General features: G+C 45.0%; 1 protein-coding gene across 1 annotated transcript in view; it reads right to left on the bottom strand.

The window, feature by feature from the left end:
- Positions 1-19,497, bottom strand: part of LOC107192875 (Wilms tumor protein homolog) — a 311,694-nt gene that overhangs the window by 14,294 nt on the left and 277,903 nt on the right. The window contains exons 2-5 of the mRNA XM_015582227.1: positions 7,176-7,349; positions 6,728-6,973; positions 5,166-5,377; positions 4,151-4,377 (exon numbers count right to left, since the gene is read on the bottom strand). Of these exons, the coding sequence (XP_015437713.1) occupies positions 4,151-4,377; positions 5,166-5,377; positions 6,728-6,973; positions 7,176-7,337 (847 nt within the window). The 5' untranslated portion in view covers positions 7,338-7,349. The remainder of the gene's footprint in view (positions 1-4,150; positions 4,378-5,165; positions 5,378-6,727; positions 6,974-7,175; positions 7,350-19,497) is intronic.

The raw sequence follows: 19,497 nt of genomic DNA, 5'->3' as shown, positions 1-19,497 counted from the left end.
AATAGCTTTTGCGAGGCTGCGCACGTGGTCCCGGTCCTTTCGGCCCGTTTTCACCGGGATAAACGTTCGACCAGCCGCGCGATACGTGACGCGGAGGCGTCGTCTGGCGCGGTGCCTTTTCCGACGGGAATCCTTGTGTCAGGATGAATTCATAACAGAGTCATAATTGCGGGACGGGGCCTCGCAGTATGCATAATCCCGTAGTTAGCAGTTCTGCTTAACGATCCGCGAGAAGCAATCCCGACCGTACCTGCCACGCAGCGGGATGAAGGCGTCCCGGCCAACCTCTCTCTTATTGCCCGCCATCCCTCCTCCGTTCCTCCTTCAAACTGCTTCTCCTCGTCCCACTGTCCCTTCTTTTCGCCTGTCTGAATTTCGACCACGTTCCCCCTCTGCCTCTCATCATTCGCGTGTCGATCTGTTTCGTCGTTGAAGCGTAATTTCTGGTGACGATTACCGAACGAAGAAATGGAATTCTGAATTTGTCTTGGAATTTAAAAATTCTTGATTTGGAACTCGAATTGGGAATTCTGAATTTTTTGGAAATTAAGAATTCTAAGATACTAAATTTCGGAGATACGTTATTGTAGAAGATTCGATATTACTATTATGTAACGCTGGGAAGGGTTAATATTTTTTCGATAGTTCACTACAGAACGAATACGATAATCGAATTCAATTGAACAGTAAATCCTTCGATAAAACGCACGAAACAGGGCCGCGCGAGTTGTCGAATATTTAACAACACGATGCGTTTCCATGCATCGGTACCTTTCATGAATTTATCACAGCGATCCACTGCGTCATTACATCGAAACTCCGACGCGTGTCTCTCACGTCTACAGGTATACAACACGCGCGACAGTCGACGCGTTGACACGTTCGTATAATATTGTGCGTACAGGTGATTAAGCGTGTATACGTGTCCACATATATTTGCTCACGTGAATAGCTACACGTGCGCGGGGGCCTTCATATGTGTTTATTTACCTATCCGCGTGTGCTCATCTGCATCCGTACATGGCGCAGCCGTTGCCTATAGGAAAGCGGCACAGATGTGTAATTTCAAGCCCGGTATTATGGAGGCTGGTGTAACAAGAGGGCGGTGGATGAACGGAAGGTGGAAAAGACAGACATGGAAAGAGGCATGGAGGATTATTGAGAGCTGAAACGGAAGGAGATACGAAGGAGTCGTTTCTCTGTGAAAAAGTAATTCAAAAATACGTATCTACAAGGTCTATTCGTACGAAGTTTCGTCTCAGCAAACATTCAAATTAAAAGTTCAACGACTTCTACATCGATACTCTTCATTCTTGCTTTTGGATTTTGTTTAATAGCCGGATGTTTCATTTAAGACACAATTACTGAAAATAGGCTGCGGTACCTATATACCGCAATTAATTCTATGGCATAATTAAAAATGTCTAATTTTCCGATATCTGCAGACATAAGATAGGATATTACCATCAACGTTTGGAATGTCACATTTTTTCGAGTTGTACCACAATTTCGGAAACACCCTGTATTCAAATAATAGAACAAAATACCGAATGTTTTATTATACGTTAAAGTTACACGTAATAAGAGGCAATATATTTCCAACAATTTCTCCAACACGATTTTGCGACTACAGGACACAAAGAGAAGTATATACCCATTTCCCTTGCGCAGGGAATAATATACGAAACGGAGTATACCTACCTAGCTGTGTCGAGGCTTCAGTGAAAGGGTTCGAAGCGTGACGCGACGAAATACGTGGACAAAGGAGCGAGCAAGAAGCCGGGGGTTGGGAAACGGAGAGGGATAGAGGAAGAGGGTCCCTCGTTAATTACAGTCCTCCGTCACCACCGTCCGCCGCCGCAGCGAACCGCGAAAAGCTGCGGGGTCGAAGAAGGAGGAGGAGCTCGCTGACCACGGAGGTAATAATGTGTTCGGTCAGTTCTTCGCTCAAAGTGACGCAGCTTACGGAAGTGACGACGAAGGTGGCCCATGGTTTCTTGCATGTAATTACTCCGGCTCGTTTTCTTTCGGCGATCGGTAGCCCGGAACAAACACGGTGCCAGGGAAGTTTTAAGCTTCGCTTTTTGAATGCTTACTGGCTTCTGGTTGATGCGTTTTAATTGGCTTGCCCTCCTCCTTTAACGGGGACGTGGCGTGTTTTGCCTGTTATTCGAATAACGGCTAAAGAAACGGTTAAAAGGTAACCGTGGAGGAAATGGGATCTTTACGTGAATCCTCGAGGGGTTCAAAGTGCAATCTTATTCTCTGAAATTCCGTATTTGCCATAACATTTTCTCTCCGGAGCTGTTTCTCCTGCAGTGATTGTATTCGTTTCTTTCTTGAGATTCCGTTACTTTTTTCTATCGTCATTATTACCTGGTATATTCATCAAAATCATGTAATAAATAGTCATCACTCTCAAAGATACCGTCAGCTTGGGTCTAGATTACCTAACATTACAGCACAGACACTTAACGGTTCTACATTCCCAGGTAATGGCCCGTCACCTGAACACTGACCCCGCGCAACGCTACTTAACTTCAGTACCCAATTGGAGACCTCGATCACCTTCTCCAAACTGACCTCACGTCCAACCTCATTTACCGTCTTTCGCCACGAACACTATCGTCCCTACAACAAATTGCCCTCTACATGTTTCACCAAAGGACTTATTATAAACTTTCAATCTCCATGTTGTAAGTGACACTACCCAGTGGTGGACTGATCATGGTGTATGTTTGCCCAACGGCAAGTAGGACCTCATTAGACAATATATTAAAAACATTAACGACCTGTTAGCAACTTGAAAATAATATAGAAGTTCCATGCTCTTCCTGGAAAAACTAAAACTTACAATTTTCTAAAAAAAAAAACTATAATAAAATTATTGTTCGAGGCAACTTTATATTTAAAAATATAATAAACAATTCTTCCAGTTGTAAGTGGGCTCCCCCTTGTCTCCTGGCAACCAATATTTTTAAACCCAATCCGCCACCAACATTATATAAACCTTGGAACTAGTCTCTGTCATCTATCCAGGAAGGCATCACCAAAGACCAAAGATTATTCCGTCGATCGATGGAAGAAAATACCCGGAGCGTGTGTTTCGTCGGCATTGAATGTGCAACTTCCGGTATCGTGCGCGAGCGTCACATTCATCTAGTCGGCTCGAGCACCCAACCGACGTACAAGCCGAACAGCGCTCCCTTAATTCAGCCCCGGTAATTAATTATGCATTGTTGTAACCCGCGATAAGGGAGGCGGATGGAGAGACCGCGACGTCGCGGAATTTGTCCCGTTCTCCTCGCGGCGATATATCCAACGTGTTATTCCCGCCGCAACACACGCCGCGTGGCTAAACGGTTAACTTAATCGCGAAGAAAGCCCGTCGCGAAATTATCGGGCGAAAACGCGTCGACCGACGACAGACGCGCCCCTTGGTACCAGTTTATTAATCGCGATCCACGGTGTTGATAATTCGCGCGTGCGTTACCTTAATTGCTGAAAGAGTGACAAATGTCGCGAACGTCAGCCATTTTGGTATCACGTGACTTGCGACGATCATTAATAAAATGGGCTCTATGACGTAGTTCTTTTTGTGGGAGTCTTTTGATAATGATTCAGGATATTTTAAAAATAATAGGGGCACTTAAATGTATAACACTAGGGGAACAAAGGAATTGAACATTTTACAAGATTTGTATCGTGTAAAACGATGACACAGAGTTTCCTTTGATCTATGCGATATTCATTATCAGATTGCAATCGACTGCAATCGAAGCTTCGCGAACGCTTTGTAATAATAATTATTTCCAGCAGGAAGATTCTTCCCCCATTGTTATCGTTCTACTCTTTACGCACGGAACAGTGTACTCATTAGTACAACGCCCGGCCGTTTATGCGTACAAAGCACACGTGAATGTATGAACCATCTGTTCGGCGAATTTTTCTTTCATCGTTAACCAAATGAAATGTAGTATAAAAACGATATAAAATCTTAATTCACTTGTAGGCATTAAAAATTCATCGCTAAAATTATATCTAGCAAGTTACCAAAAATCTGGTTGCTTCGATATTATCATTAATCTGACGAATACGATATTTCGAATTTCAGGATCGATCTGATAGGTTCGAAGATGCTTTCACTCACCCGTGTGCGTCCTCTGGTGGGCCTTCAGATGCGAGCTCTTGGTGTAGACCTTCTTGCATCCCGGAAATTGGCATTTGTGTATCCTGCGCTTCGTGTCAGGCGGACTGTGCTCGTGGCTCCTCGCATGATGCCTGTTGGCCACAGTGCTCGCGGCCGCAGTGGCCCCTGCGTGTGCGTGTTGCGTGCCCGCGACCGCGGGGTAGCCATTCGCTGTGACGGAGATCAGTCTGGGAAAAAAAAAACAGCGTCAAAGCCGCGCGTCACAGTCATTCTCGTAAATGTCTCGTAATTACCTCTTGGAATTCACCGCGACACGACGGAGAGAACATTCAATCGATCCGCAAATTAGACGCATAATAGCGTGCAATTTAAAGTTACAGTGCAAATTAGTTAACGAAGAAATTACATAGTCTTGAAATTGATTTAGCTGCAGCGTCAGATATCTTTGTTAGGTGTTTCTGTACTGTATTCTACAATTTTATCGATTTACAACAAAGTAATCCTATCATTCTCTATTTGCAAATATAATTACGGTTTCTGTGCTTGATACTAAGGACATTTCGTCTGTCGATAGAGAATCTGAAGTCGCGTATGCTTGCATTCGTGGAGGACTGAATGATTCTGCGGTATTTATGATACTTGAATTTCACGAGTATAGTCAACTTAGTACCGTTAACGAAAAAATAAGAAGTCCCCTAAATAAACCGTTAAATCAGTACCTTCATAGAACCAGACCCACATGACTATAAAATCGCTTGAGTTCTCCTCGTTTTACGATCACTAGTATGTTACCTAATTATCACAGTTCCTGGATTCCACGCTTAAAAGGTCTTTAAGTCCACGCTAAATTAACCACCGTATACCGTAGACTCGGTGAATCCTCCTAAACGGTTTAACGCTCAACAATCCTTTTCATACTTTACGTAAATCAATTTGAAAATCTCTCCGTCGGACACTACCGAGTCGTGTAGAGGTTAAGAGGTTCCAAAACAAAACAGAGTCAAGCAATGCTCACCTTGCGACACCCTGCGCGTTGCTGGTGGTGACCCTGACGATGGCGCTCCTGCCGCCCGTCCCATGAAGGTTGAGGTTGTGCACATCGAGCATCGAACTCCCGCTCGACGAGTGACTGGAGTTGGAATGACCTTGACCCGAGCCGGGGCTCGACGGCGGCGTCAGGATCTGACCTTCGCTTTCGCAGCCGCTGTCCTCCTCCTCCTCGATCTCCTGCGGCCGGGGCAAACGTAATTCATCGTAACGCGCAACGGGATTACGACAAACGGGGCACGGGACGATCTGATTAAAGCACGCCAAGGCAGGCCGGTTTCGAGAACGGGTAATCGAACCATCGATACCTACAGCGCGCACGATGGCCGCCGTCCATCCGCGCGAATCGATCAATGGCAAATGACCTCGTAAACGGATTACACGGGCTACACACGCCTCTGTGCGCGGGCGTGCGTTAAATTACATGGTCCTCCCCTCCGCAAGGTAACCGGACGAAAATTGGTAAAGAATCGTTATTTGTGTAACCGGAGGGGAGGGCGGCCGTTCTCGTTCCGGTAATTGAAATTTGACGGGCATTGTGCGCGGACGCGACACCGAACGGAACCCGGAGGACCGGAAGCGGCGTTACGACGACAACGTAAATAGGACCGTTCTTTTTTCCCCGGGACGCTCGTTACCGGTACACGCTAGGCGGAGATCATTAGGCTGTTTGAATGAATTCTGGTTCCGATAGTGACAAATGAAGTATAGCTTCCGACCGTTATGCAACAATGTCGGTCGTGCTATTTCGCGTGGGCAGATTATGGTCGCGAAGGTCGAACCAGTGAACGAGTGCGTTTCTCGTGTTGGTAACGAGCTATCGACGAATCCGTGGAAATATACACTTGGAGATTTAACCATCAGATACTAGAACACGCCTCAGCATGCGTAAGCACAACACTAATGCGAATTGGGATTTTGAATGTTTGACGATTAAGGAGTTGAACAGAATAAAATCAAATCGAGCTAGTAACATGGTTTCTAGGGTAAAATTTTCTGAGAAACTCAATGGTAATATAGTTGCAAAACTGAGAATCATTCTAGTTAGATAGAACGTTAGATACAAATTCGCAGTATTGTAGTGTCTGGGGGTTAATACGTCCTCGTGAGTTCCGATCCACGGATTCCGTCCTGACCGAAAATTCATACAAAAAACGAACATCGCGGTGTTCTCCACTTGGTTCGGCTGCGATTCAAGCGAGTTCGTTCTTACGCGAAACTCAAAATCAGGAATAAAAAAAAAGAACCCATTCAACAGCCGAATAGTCTTGCTCAGCGGGTTCCTTCGCGCTCGCGCGCGCGGTCCCGAGATTTACATAATCGTAAGTTAAGCATTCGCATGCAGAACGATCCGAGGCGTCCGGAATATTGAAAAGAAACGAGAGATCGTTCGGACGGGACCCGTCGACAGGATAAAAATAAACGGTGAATTGGGGATACAGAGGTGGGGGTGTAAGAGGGCAGTGGGTGTATCCACCGGGTAGAAAGTTTGGACGATAAGTGTCAGATGTAAATCCGGCTTGAACGCACCTCGTGCTCCTCATCCTCTTCGAGATCCTCGCTGGGCTCTTTCTTGAGAATGAGTGCCGTGCACGAGAGGGAGGGCGAGCTGTCCCATGACAACGCCGAACACGCCGAGCTCGCCGACGACATCGACAGGGAATCGAGGTGTCGGTCCAGGAGATCCCTATCGCGGCCGTTGTGGTTGTGATCGCCGGGACTGAATTTTATGTCGTCGAGACAGATCGTTTCCCTGTCCTCCGACGACGTCGTCACCTACGGGTCCGCATCAGGGACAAAGAAAAGAAAACGGGCTTTTGACACATCTGCTTTTTACACGTGTATGTGTGAGTGTATGTCGAACTACTATTTGTAATGTCTTTGCGAGGGGAGAGTAGGCGGACCTTCCCAACATTTTTGAAAAGTGTCCTCGCGGGAGCACCGATCGAACACCATGTCCCTGACGGCCGTTACTCACCTCCATTTTGATTGGCGATTCGAATTGTGCGTTAGCGGCACCCGTGGAGGCGGTCCACGAGATTGGTGGCGCCCTGAAGAGGTTCCAGGGCGCTGTGTCCAATTCCGTGGGCAACTTTTTGTACGACTGCAGCTTCGGCTCGTCCTTCAGGTACCTCTCCATCTCGTAGCATGTCTGGAACAGGGGGAGGATGGACTGTTGTTAGCGACTTTGAAGTACTACGTACACGAAAGTTCGGATAGGTTTGTCGAGGCAAATGTGGATAGAGGAATTATATAATTTCTCTCAATGATGTCCATTGTTATTAGGACTGTCGAATAATTTGCATATATGATATTCATTGCGTGTGAAAGTTAGAAGTATTCATAATGAACTGTTTCTGAAACTAACCCTCTATAGTCTTTATTATTAACCATGTTGTTCTTCTTGGGTCTGTATGACCCGGAATGAAGATTATATTTCACTAGATAATATGTATTTTAATATCCGTCTTTCCTATTCAATGTATTGAAATTTAATGTCTACTCTTTGTATATTTCGCATTCATTAAGGACATGTTATATTAAAATTTAACTAATTTTATAAGTAGGATGAACAGTAGGGTTGATATCTTGTGGAATGAATATCTCTGACTGCCAAGAGATATTTCAGGATATCAGTAACTAGAAATAATCGTTGAATCTAGACCTAGCAACTTACACAATTCTTAACAAAGTCTTACACTACACCTAGGGTTGCTACTAATGGATAAAATGATTAGATTGTCATTTCTTGTCCTTCTCGGATCACGAAATAACCAATTTATAACGTCAAGGAGAAATGCCGAGTTCTCTCAATTAATTGTTTCGAGACTGAGAGAAAGCGAATCGATACCCGAGCTCTTCAGCAGCATTTCCATTTAAACAAGCCTCGTCGTTACAAGATCATTACAGCCACAAAAGGTCCCATCTTGTCAAAGTAAATCGCGTGAAAAGGGGGGAGATCTTTGCGCCGATGCACAGGGAATAAAATACTCCCGTCGCGGTCTTTGTTACCGCTATCGGCCGGCCTTAAAGTGGCTTTATAGAAAAGAGAAATTATTGCACGACGACGGCGGCAGCGACGACGACGGCTACGGAGATAAGTGGTTTCATCCGTGAAACCGCCGGACAAAACCGTGGCTGGCGTTGGTAACCGTTAGGAGCGGTAATAAATTGGCAGAGAATGCCCGAAGCAAGACGGCGAGGTACAACGGTTGCAGATACCTCGAAGGCCCCGAGGAAGAATAAAACCAAGATTCGGCTGGGCTGCATAATGTGCCACGGAGGATCACGCTAATAATAATCAATACTCGGTCTTCGAGTAAGAGATCACCGTGAGGTCCTCACGGGACAAATGTAATTGTCAAACTGTATCGTAAAACTTAAGAAGCCATGAATGTCTTCGAGCAAATGTGCGTACTCTATTTTGTGAGAATTTTATCAAAGTACATTACCAAGAGGGGAATAAAGCGTATCCGGCATGTAAATTATTTTTATCCAAATATATATGTCTTCAGATGTTCTGGGCAATAATTATACTGATATGGAAACGAACTTGTGATGATAGAATAATACACCGATGAATGAATTGTAATGAATGAAACTAATTAGAAGGTATCAGGGAAGTAGAAACACTGATACCTAGGATTCTAAATAAATGATTAAATGAAGACAAAACAAAGTTCAAGGCACGAACCAACAGAATATGAATTAAAATTTCGGTAAAGTATGTACAGAATACACAGTGCCCGTTAAATATGCATAAGTCGACTGTACATCAAATACGAACAACCGTGAATTATCCCTCCCTAGGAGAATAACGAGTATGACAGAGGCGTAATGAGAAATCGTCTCAGGGATCTCGTCCAAGAGGAAAGAAGAAGCCGGAGGCGAGAAGCTCGCACCGGCGAAACTTTTATTAAAGCCACCGTGCTTTAATATACAAAAGTGCATTTATCTTGAACGTCGTGGCCGTGCTCTGTTCTTCTTCTCTTGATCACCTGGATCCCGCGTATTATACCGTTCAAGACGAACGACACCGTTCCCCATTTAAATTTTCCCGGGTTTCGGTGCGGCTGCTCGCATAAATTCCGTATCGCGGCGGCGAAAATATTAAAACCGCCAGGCCCTCCCGGTTAAAAGGGGCTGCTAGTTCTCGCCCGAGGGTCCGAGGGACACGGTCCGAAAGGACTCTCTCTCTATCTCTCCTCTATCCCTCCGTGTCTCTTTTATGGCAAAAGGACGCGGCTGCACCCGAGGACGTCGACGGTAATCTGATTTCCGTGGCATGGTTCCCGCACAATTTCTCCTAGCGGCACGCCAGCCGGCATAACTTTGCACTCCGTCTCGGAGGAACTGCGCCCGGAACTGGCACGGCCTACGGGAAGTTTGGTAACTCGAGAGCGTGAGTGCGAGAGTGCCAGTGTAGAAACGACGTCGAATGTGTGTGTTACTCGCGTGGGCGCGAGGGATGCTGCAGATAATTTCACTGTTCTCGTAGTCTGGAGAAGTTCGAAGACCGTCGCTGTCGGTGTCTTGTCGTCGTCGCGAACCGATCGAAACCATCCGCGCCTCCCAGACTTTTTGATATACCGAAAGATACACCCGAGTGTACCGTGATTTTCGGGGTCATCGTCGAGTTATTGTAGTTCGAGGGAAATTGGTAAATTGGGAGGTGGCGGAAGAATGCTTGAATGTTTGAACTTTGGACCTTGGAGAATTGTGTTATAGCAATTATTGCTACCCAATGCGGAGAACTAGACGTGGCGGCTTGGAGCTGACTGTGTGTCCACAGAACTATAGTAAACTGGGAGTTTTTTAACTGGTACTCACAGGTATTTATTAGCGACTTCTAGATATCCCAGAAATAATAAATTTAATCTGTACGTACAAACTAGTATTTCTAAAATACAAAAATATCGTATTTAAAAAATTGCGAAAAATTGTAATTTGCTGCGTGAAATCGATGGAAATTTAATTGAACGGATAGAGAGACCTCCGTTGTCATCTTCCCAGATTGACTAAGGAAGATTTATAAATTCCCTCTGCGCGGAAGATCGGGCGAGGCAGTAATTATCCGCGTGACTATGATACCGGGGGATTTCCCGATCACCGTGACGCTAATTAAACCGGAGAGACGGCACGCAGCCGCGGCGACATCGTCGTTGCATTTTGATGGCCAGCGGTAACAATCGTTCGGTGAATCTGCATAGTCGACCCCGAACGCTATAAATTGTTTCCAGCGTGTACTGACAGGTAAGCAACGACGGGGTCCGCGTCGCTGTAAATATAATGAGCGGCGGCATTGTAAAATTTGACACGCGTAACCGATGAATTACAAATAGTGCGCCCGTGACAATTACTATAGAACGTTCGACGAAATTGTTGGTGATACGCGATTAGAGGGAATCGTCGATAGTAACTAGCGTTCACTGTGAACCCTTTCGTGCACGTCCTGTAATATTAATTAAGCGAGGATGTAACTCGAATATTAAAATGTTTGATTTAAATATTTATAGCGCGTTTCGGATTATTCGTTCACCGCTGTACGGATTAAAAATTGGATACAATTCGGAACAATAAAGATATCGATTGCATCGGAAATTTAAAAATATTTATGTCAGTGTGCATATATCTAGCAGTTAATTGTTTCATAGCTAAATGCATCGTACGATATATCTAATTTGTATTTTTAATCTATTTGAAATTTTTATACCGTGTTACATTTTTGTTTATGTATGAGAGGTGTTGAGTTTCCACGTGCAATTTTTACCACATTAGTCTGAAGAAAGTCGCTTTAACGCGCAGGGATTTTGGGATGACACGAAAAATCGCATCTGCACAAAATTACAGGGCTCTATCCAATAACGTCCCTTCGCTAAGAAAAATAATCGTCCTCGGATTCCTTCATTATTCACGATTAAAGTTCATCCAGGAAGCGAACGAGAACGAGTGACGGCGTTAATATAACTTGGAAAGGAATTTTATCGTCCGCTCTGAAATCCCATCCTTGCGTTGACTTTTTTACTTTTGCTAATCGTCATCGACTTTGATCAAAGGCGGCGATGAAAAATCAGTGGACCGATTTAACTAGTTTCACGTGATTTCGGTTACGAAGAAACCTATCACTGAAAGATTCATTATAACAAGAATTTAAACTGTACCATGGAAAGGATACAGCTCGTTACCACTTTTTAACATTACGTTTACTTTATCGCACACTTTAGTGTTTTTTCAAGGGAACAAGAATAATGTTATGCAGAAATGTCCGTTCGAGCTGATCAATAGCAAAATATTTGCAGGTGTCTTTGAGGTTTGCAACCAAACAATAGTTGATACTATATCTGTCCACGAAACACAAGGACCGCATGCTAAGTTCAGCAAGTTACCTCACGACTGGTGAGAAAAATCATTCTGATACTAAAGTTCTACTCTAACATTTAAAGGACCAGATGATTCGAATTATCGAATTATTTTGTAAATTCGAATCTACAAATTACAGCAGAAAATCCTGTTAGAAATATCTGTTTGAAAACACCGTTTCGAAGGTAATGCGAAATGTAATCAGAAGAACAGCGTTTCTTTCAGCAGTAACAATAGTCATAGATATAGCAGCGCACTTACGAAAGAATCCGCATTGCTGTGGAGAACAAGCTCAACCTCCCAGCGCTTCCAGGATTGTTCCACGAAACGATTCACCTTCCCGGAAGGTATTTCGATTTCCTTTGTTTTCCGTGTGTAACGAACTACTTTCTTTTTTTTTTTACTACGAAATAGCCCCGCTAGGGGCAAGAAGAACATACGCCGAGGAAATATAACCGAGCGGTCTGAGATTAAGCTTTACGACCTCGCGTGGACGTCCTTTTGCCATTGGCTCCGTTAAATCCGGAACCGTGTAATAATTTAGAAGTTCACAGGGAGGTCCTGCCCGATCACAATGGCCCCCACTATCGTTTCCCATCGTGGCGACGGGCGAGTCACGAAATCCTCCATTACGATTCCACCTGATGACCCCATAAGCCGTCGTTATTGAATTTACGGAACGCACGCCAATGGACCGTTACCATTTATATTTGTTTCTCGAAAACACGCCTGTTAGGCGATTAAATTGAGGTCGCCCGTAAGATAACGAAAGACAATAAATGCGTTGATTCAGTCATCTAATAAAGTTAAGCTTGCGTCAGAGTTTATAAGGCACTAACACATGGATTCCTTTCAACGCGATGCGAATATTCACAGTTGTCTCACAGTCCAAGAATAGGTTCGCCATGAATTCGTGAAGGAAGCTCGGATTCGTTTTACTACAATGTATCAAGGAAATCGGAAGACGCCGCGAATCCTCGCGCGACTATAACCGAAGAAACCCTTAAACCACAACCAATCGGATTCTCTGAAACACAAATTTATGACAGCCCTCTATTCCCTCGGTTATATCCTTACCGATGATCCCAGCGTTCACCGTAGTATTTACGAGCCGGGACCATCGAACTCGTTTCGTCAACGGAAACGTTATGCTTTCGTGTATCTTTCCATGGTCAATCGTATCTGCGCGATCGGTAAGTTTTTGGTCATTGATAGTGGGTTCGTGAAGAGGCAGTTTAAAATTATTGATGTAAGAAAAAATTAGACAGCAATGGAAAAAATCAGAGTAATCAATAATGATACTGAACCATAATCTTTGTCTTATTGAACACAATGGAAGCAATGAAATTGTCTACCACTTGAAACAGTGCCCTAGTAGTATCGTAAGTACCGCAGCTCATAGATTTTAAATTGTTATTCTACAGAACAGATATTTCATTTTATTCAGTATCAAAAGTCTTAGTTCGGCAAAGTCAACATACATATTTCTCTATGGTAGTGTACAGTAGACTCACGTTAAAGTAGCGCTGCCGGCGTTGTAGAGCCGTCTATTCCTGGAAACGCTACTTTAACGTGAGTCTATTGTACATACAAAGTATCAATAAAATATTAAAAAATCGGGATCACGGTTTTACACCGACACATCCGATTTCTTTCCAAAGAAATTGTAAACCATGCGACTCCCTCGACAAAACATCTTGTAAATATACACGTTGTAGGAAAAAATAAAAGAAGCTTTTCCCATTCCCAGACGCCGCACACAATCCGCTCGAGTCGTAGCAATATCCTCGCGCGTTGTTCCGCCATCGTGTCGGGTTGCAGCTGATCGCAGAGACGTAAGACAAAGCTGCGGAAAACGGAGGAACGGGTAAAGATCCTCACGGCGTCGTTTCGCTTGCGCGCAACCAACCCCCTCGAAGAGGTATGTAAACAAGTGGGTGTATGTGACGCGATCTCCTCCCCCCCCCCGGCGTAACGAGGTAGGAGGCTGGTACAAAGACCAACCCCCCGTTCATTCATAACAAGAGGATAGAGAACACGGCCGCGTATAGGTAAGCTAGGAACATGTTCCGCGATGGTTCCTACGCGCCAATGCTCTAAGCTCGTTTCTCGGTTATTCAGCCGGCTGTGCCTCGTGGCTCTGCGGATTCAGCACGCTCTTTGTCATCCCTCTTGTGTCATTCTCCTTCCTACGAACATTTCCGATCGAGACCCTTTTCGTGTAGTACCATTCGACGAGAGGAATAATCTTGAAGAATAACCCTTTGCGTCTGATGGGATAATGAAGGAATTAGTGACGATATAAAATGCACAGAATAGTGTGTATGTTATAATTATTATAATGTACTGTACAAGCGTAGAATTTATATCATTATGGAAAGACTGGATAGAATTTTTATCATTTCCACCACAGTGAGAACAGAATATTATCAACGTTCCAGTTTTACCTGGAAACTACGTTTTCACGCTGTGTATTTGATATCTTTGAAATCACCGTGAACACAGAATGGGGACACAGGTTCTCTGGGATCAGCGATCCCAAACGTCGTTCAATTTTCCGAGAGATAATCGCCGTCCGATAGAATCGACCTTGGCGATAACCGTATCAGACGAGAATCCATGTAACAAAGCGGCCAATTCGTGTCGGGATACAAGCGGGCCGGGCAAAGAGGAAAAAGATAAAGGAAACATAGTTAGATTAAAGGGCGGGAGGAGAGAAAGAGAGACGGAGAAAGAGGGAGAGAGCGAGGGAGAAAGCGAGAAGGACATCGAAAACGATTCGCGTATCCAGAACTCCCTTATCGAGGCCCTCGTAGATCCAGTCGGACTTCCCTTCGAGCGCAATTCCCTCCGACACAGAAATCCTTTCCAGAACTCGGAATTCTGCGTTACTCACCCCGCAAAGACGCTTTGACGGTAACGATTCGGTCGGGCCGTAATAGTAAAATAAACCATTGTGAAGAGCGCGTCTCCGATGGTGAAATTCGAACATCCGGGGGAACCGATGCTCGGAAAGCCAGAAGGAACGTTAGAAATTGGATGCTTGAGGATCGAGTATTACGAGATTGGTACGGAGGCTTCGATGATGGGAAGAAAAAAAAAAGTAATTAAAGGGCAGTCCAGCGAGTGTTTTTATCGTTAAAATCGTTAAAGTTCAGTATTTTTACATCCTGCGCGTGTTATCTGAGAGTAGTACAGGCCAACCGAACGTAGGTCATAGTCAGAGGAAGTAGAATGAGACAGAGAAGCGCAGACTATCGTGGAAAGATTTCAAAACCTCCAAGTGAAAAGAGGAGACTTTAGACAGACTTATTTTCTTCCTACTTTTTTCTTGTACATGCATGACAGAATATTCGCCTGCGCTCATATGTCTATACACTGTGTGAAGTAACTATAGAATCACCCTAAAATTTTCAATTCTATTGCTTCGTGGTTAAAATAAAAACGAACCATGCCATGTCTAAAATCGTACATCAGATTTCCTAGAAAAAAGTGCTTCGTTTTAATTTTAACGACAATACATAAATATTGCAAATTTTTGAATGATTTTATAGTTACTCCACGCAGTGTAGACATTTTAAAAATTTCGTTCAGAGTAAGCTATCAGCGTCAATAGGCATTCAGCCATTATCGCCCATCGACAAATGTTGGTGATGTGCTCCCAACGACTGCAACAAAACAATTATTTGCATGACTCGCAAAAGCATATTGTTACGAGTGCTGCCAGTATGTAGCTTGAAATTTTCCACAATTGTTAACAAATTCGTTTTGCTATTCCCAGCGTCCATCACTGTCAAATATCTGCTGCCTGCCACGTACGGTTCAGGTTCGAATCCGCCGCACTGAAAGGGTTAACGGTACAGTTTCAGAATATTCTACTTTGTGCCTATCATATCGGATCCCTTTTGAACATCCTCAAAGTTCCGTTTGAATCCTTACGCCCCAGATGTCTCGTATGACTCAGAATCGTCTAACTTCGCAGATTACGAGGGAAAATTCAGCGGTCCAGAGCCTAAAACCAAGAACTTTCTTTCCGTGGTACCGGGCGCGAGCGTGGAACACGAAGTTCCGCAGTAATTCCGTGGTCCTGTCATTAACAGAGCCCGCGGTCCGCCGTAGAGAAAATGAATGATAACCTACCAGAGGGCTGGGGGTCTCGCGCGCAGAAACGTCAATGCTTTTCAGCCCTCCTGCGGAGGCGAGCGAGCGAGCGAGCGCGCGGTGGCAGGCTGCCAAGTCGTTAAAGAGATTCCCGCAACTTTAAAGGTGCCGTAAACCCGCGAATTTATCTCGCCCTTTCCTCCTACTTTCTCGAGTTCCTACGAACGGGCGTTCGCTCCTTCCTCCTTTCCCGCGTCACGTTCTCGACCAACAAAATTTCGAGAAAAGAATCTTTTTCTCTACTGTGCACGCCAAGCAATCGTTCTCTCTCTCTCTCTTTCTCTGTTTCTTTGTGTCTTTATCCCTCTTCCGTCAACCACACCGATGGTTCTCTCATCGTTCATTTGCACAGAGGAAATAGGGGAAGGGGAATCGACGGGGGGGACGGAGTCAGGTGCATTCCACGGATATCAGGATTTCGGTCGGTGGAACTGATTAAATGGAATATATCGTGTCCCGGTTCCGCCGCGGCATACACGTATGTATACCGCGCACCCACAATCGGAGGAGATACGAAACCGCACGGCGACACTTTGTCGCAGGCCAGACAGGATTTACGAGCACGGGTCCTTTAGGCGTTTGAATTACTATCTCGATTTTACGAAATCGAGAGGAGTGTCGAACTACCAGACGCCTGTGCCAAGTTCCATTCTCCAACCCCAATTTTATATACGTATATAGAGAGGACCACCCCCAGCATGGCTATCCCCGGATTTATCGTACCGGAACTGCACGAATCGAAGGCTTTAACGATTAACGATCGCAACGGTTTGCTGCCGCCCGTTCTCGAGACAGTGAGACGTGTAATGTGTTTCCATGATTTCTTGGACGGCGCTGCTGCTAGGAGGGCGAGAACGTTTAGTACAATGGGTATATCCTCCTTGGATTTCTGCTGGATGGAAATATATATCTTGCATTACGAATTCCGAGTCTCCTGATTTGTAGATCATCGGATGGAAAATATAAATTCCTCTATGGAGATGGCTTCGTCCGAATTGTATATATCTTTTCTGGCTTTCCTGTCGAATTTCCATACGTCATTAATCGAATCACTTTTCGCCAATTGTCCGGGTAGAATAACATTTAAAGGAGACATCATAGAGCCTCTGCGACGAAGATGAAGTACTCTACTGTCAAAAGCAGGCCTATTGTGTGTCCAACGAGACGAGTCGGTAAAAATAACCAAAACATTCGCGTGCTAAGTCCAGCTGGCAACTATAGAACGGAGTGCAGAGCTACTCCTGTTTATTTTTTAAATATCAATACAATGAGGTGTCAGGGATTCCCCTAAATACCTTACACACATTGTCCTCTCCTCGCAGAATTCACGAATCAGATCGAATCGTCACGGGGACACCATCTGTTTGTTTTCTCATCTCCCGAATTACGGCGTGCACAATCATCGAGTAAGAGCGTATGCTTTCCCATCCTCAACGTATAATACATTCACGTCTGGGGGGAGAGTATTCAGCGCGTTCACACCATCGTATCCAATCCTTCTCCCAAAGTACCCGACGCCACCCTCCACGGAAGCATCAGTGTCCAATTCAAAGCCTCATCCCCCTAATTTGATTATGAATACCTAACCGAGCATCGAAACCCTCCCTTCGTGTCTTGAACGCAATCGAACGTCCATTGGAAGCGTTTTCGTGCCCAGTCCGCTTCGCTGAGACGATCGACCGATGGAAGCTCCGCGAGAGACGCTTAACGGTAGACGAGTCCAGCCAGCAACGGAATTCATGGCCGACGGTTCGCTCGAAAATAGAGCAGAAAGCTGTCGCCGAACAGCGGCGCGCTGCCGGGGTCAGGGTTAACGACGCTAACAGGCCGTGGCTGAGTGACTTACGACTAATTCAACGTCCCTAACCCCCGCTCCAACCCTCGCCGTGATCCTCCACGAACAGATGCCACGGGGAGAGACCTCGAACGATGGAACGCGATGCGGGCCGGCTAGTCTCGTTAGGGCGCGGTCGTGCATCGACCAAACAGCTCACAATTGTTTGTTATTGTTGTGACGTCACCCTCGTTAGGCCCGTTCGCGCCCAAGAGTTCACTCTCTCGTTAGACGGCCATTTGTGAGCCCTGCCGTCAGGGCCTCACGATCGGGAAACGCGGGAAAACGGCCGTGGAATGCGGTAGGATCGCTCGAATTGTATTGCTCCGGCGAATTCCTTCTTGGACGCTGCTTGATAGGGATAAATTGATCGGAAAGAGTCGGTATGTTCCTTGTTAATGTGGGTCAATCGGCTGGAGGCCTTGGTGAATTAGAGATTGATAAGAGTCTTCGTAGGGAAATATAAATTGGTGAGAAATGGGAGAGTTAGTTGTGGCTGTTAAGAGTTGATAGAAGTCAAAGGACGATGAGTTATGTTAGGTGAAGAACACCCTAAATCTACACATGTTGCGCATACGTAGACATGTAATATAATTGTGAATATTTTCATTCCAGTTTGTGTGGATCATAGGGTATGTGATTCTGTTAATAGAACACTAATTCTACTGAATTTTGTAATGGAATTCGGACTTGCTCAAAATGGACACTAACGAACCTGCAAGATGCTGTATAAACATTTAACGGCACAGGAAGTATAAACCAACAGCCGTAAACTATTAAGCAAATACATAAGCACTGCATACGTCGAGCCGAAGACTGTTATTCTTAGACTTCCAACGAACCGAGAAATTTTCAACCACGTTTAGCACAGTAGTTTACGACAATTCTAAGATTGCTCTAAACCTTTCGCGATCTCGTTTATTGCGAACACTCGAAGCGCGTACTGGGCCAACCGACGAACACGACGGAAACATATTTCACGACGAATGAACCGTCGATATACGTTTTACCCGGCTACTCTGCATGGCTTCCGGTCGTTCCTGTCGAGTTCGATGAACGCAACGCGCGTTCGAATATAAAACAAGACCACTGATTCTTTTGTCTCCGTTCTACCGAACTGTGAAACGGTATTTTATTCACTCTGTAGAGAAATTGTTTTTATAACGAAACCGTTGTACACATAGAAAAATAAGAGTGGCCAAAGTTTCACGATCATTGACGTTTATGAGCAATTGTCATGGATCCTCGTTTCTGTCGACCTCGATGAATTTCCGGAACATTAGTCGTTCCAGATAACGATTTAATATAAAAATAAATAATTACAATTATCTTTAAGGGAGTTCTTTGATGCACAGAATGACGAATTTACTTCAATTCGTGTGAAAAACGTACGATTAACTACAGATTCCCACGATCAAAGCGCTCTTCAGCTCCAAAACCAGACACGAAACGATGAAAGCGATATTAGCCTATCTGGGAGCGGAACAGCACGGGTAACGATCAGTTCCCTCCGTGCACCGTCGAGATCGAAGCTGAAAAAGCTTTAACGGAGCAAGAAGAAAGGAAATCCCCGCGTGCGTGGTCGTAGCGTGGAAAATGGATAACCGCGGCGAAGGGGAAGTACCCCAAGGGCTACCGCAGAAGAATCTCGAGGTATGCGGGAGTGATTTCCGTGGAGTCTCGCGACTACGACGGTCTCGTCGTTGACGACGAGTTTTTGCTCGATTTGCTCGGGAGCGTGGAAGATTGCGACCTACGGCGGTAACGTAGCGTCTCGGGGAACGAGCAGTCACGACGAAAAGAGGGGCCGTGCTCGAATTGGTGACACGTACACACAGTGGTATGATACGAATACGGTCCCCTCTTTTCCTCTCTGCGGCGACGAAAAATCTGTTTGATCTCGAGTGTACAACGAAAGCCAGTTAGTTTGCGGTTCTTCTGAGAA

The sequence above is a fragment of the Dufourea novaeangliae genome, unplaced genomic scaffold (assembly GCF_001272555.1).
Source record: "Dufourea novaeangliae isolate 0120121106 unplaced genomic scaffold, ASM127255v1 scaffold7, whole genome shotgun sequence".
Classification (NCBI taxonomy): Eukaryota; Metazoa; Arthropoda; class Insecta; order Hymenoptera; family Halictidae; genus Dufourea; species Dufourea novaeangliae.
This window is presented reverse-complemented; position numbering and strand designations above follow the sequence as displayed.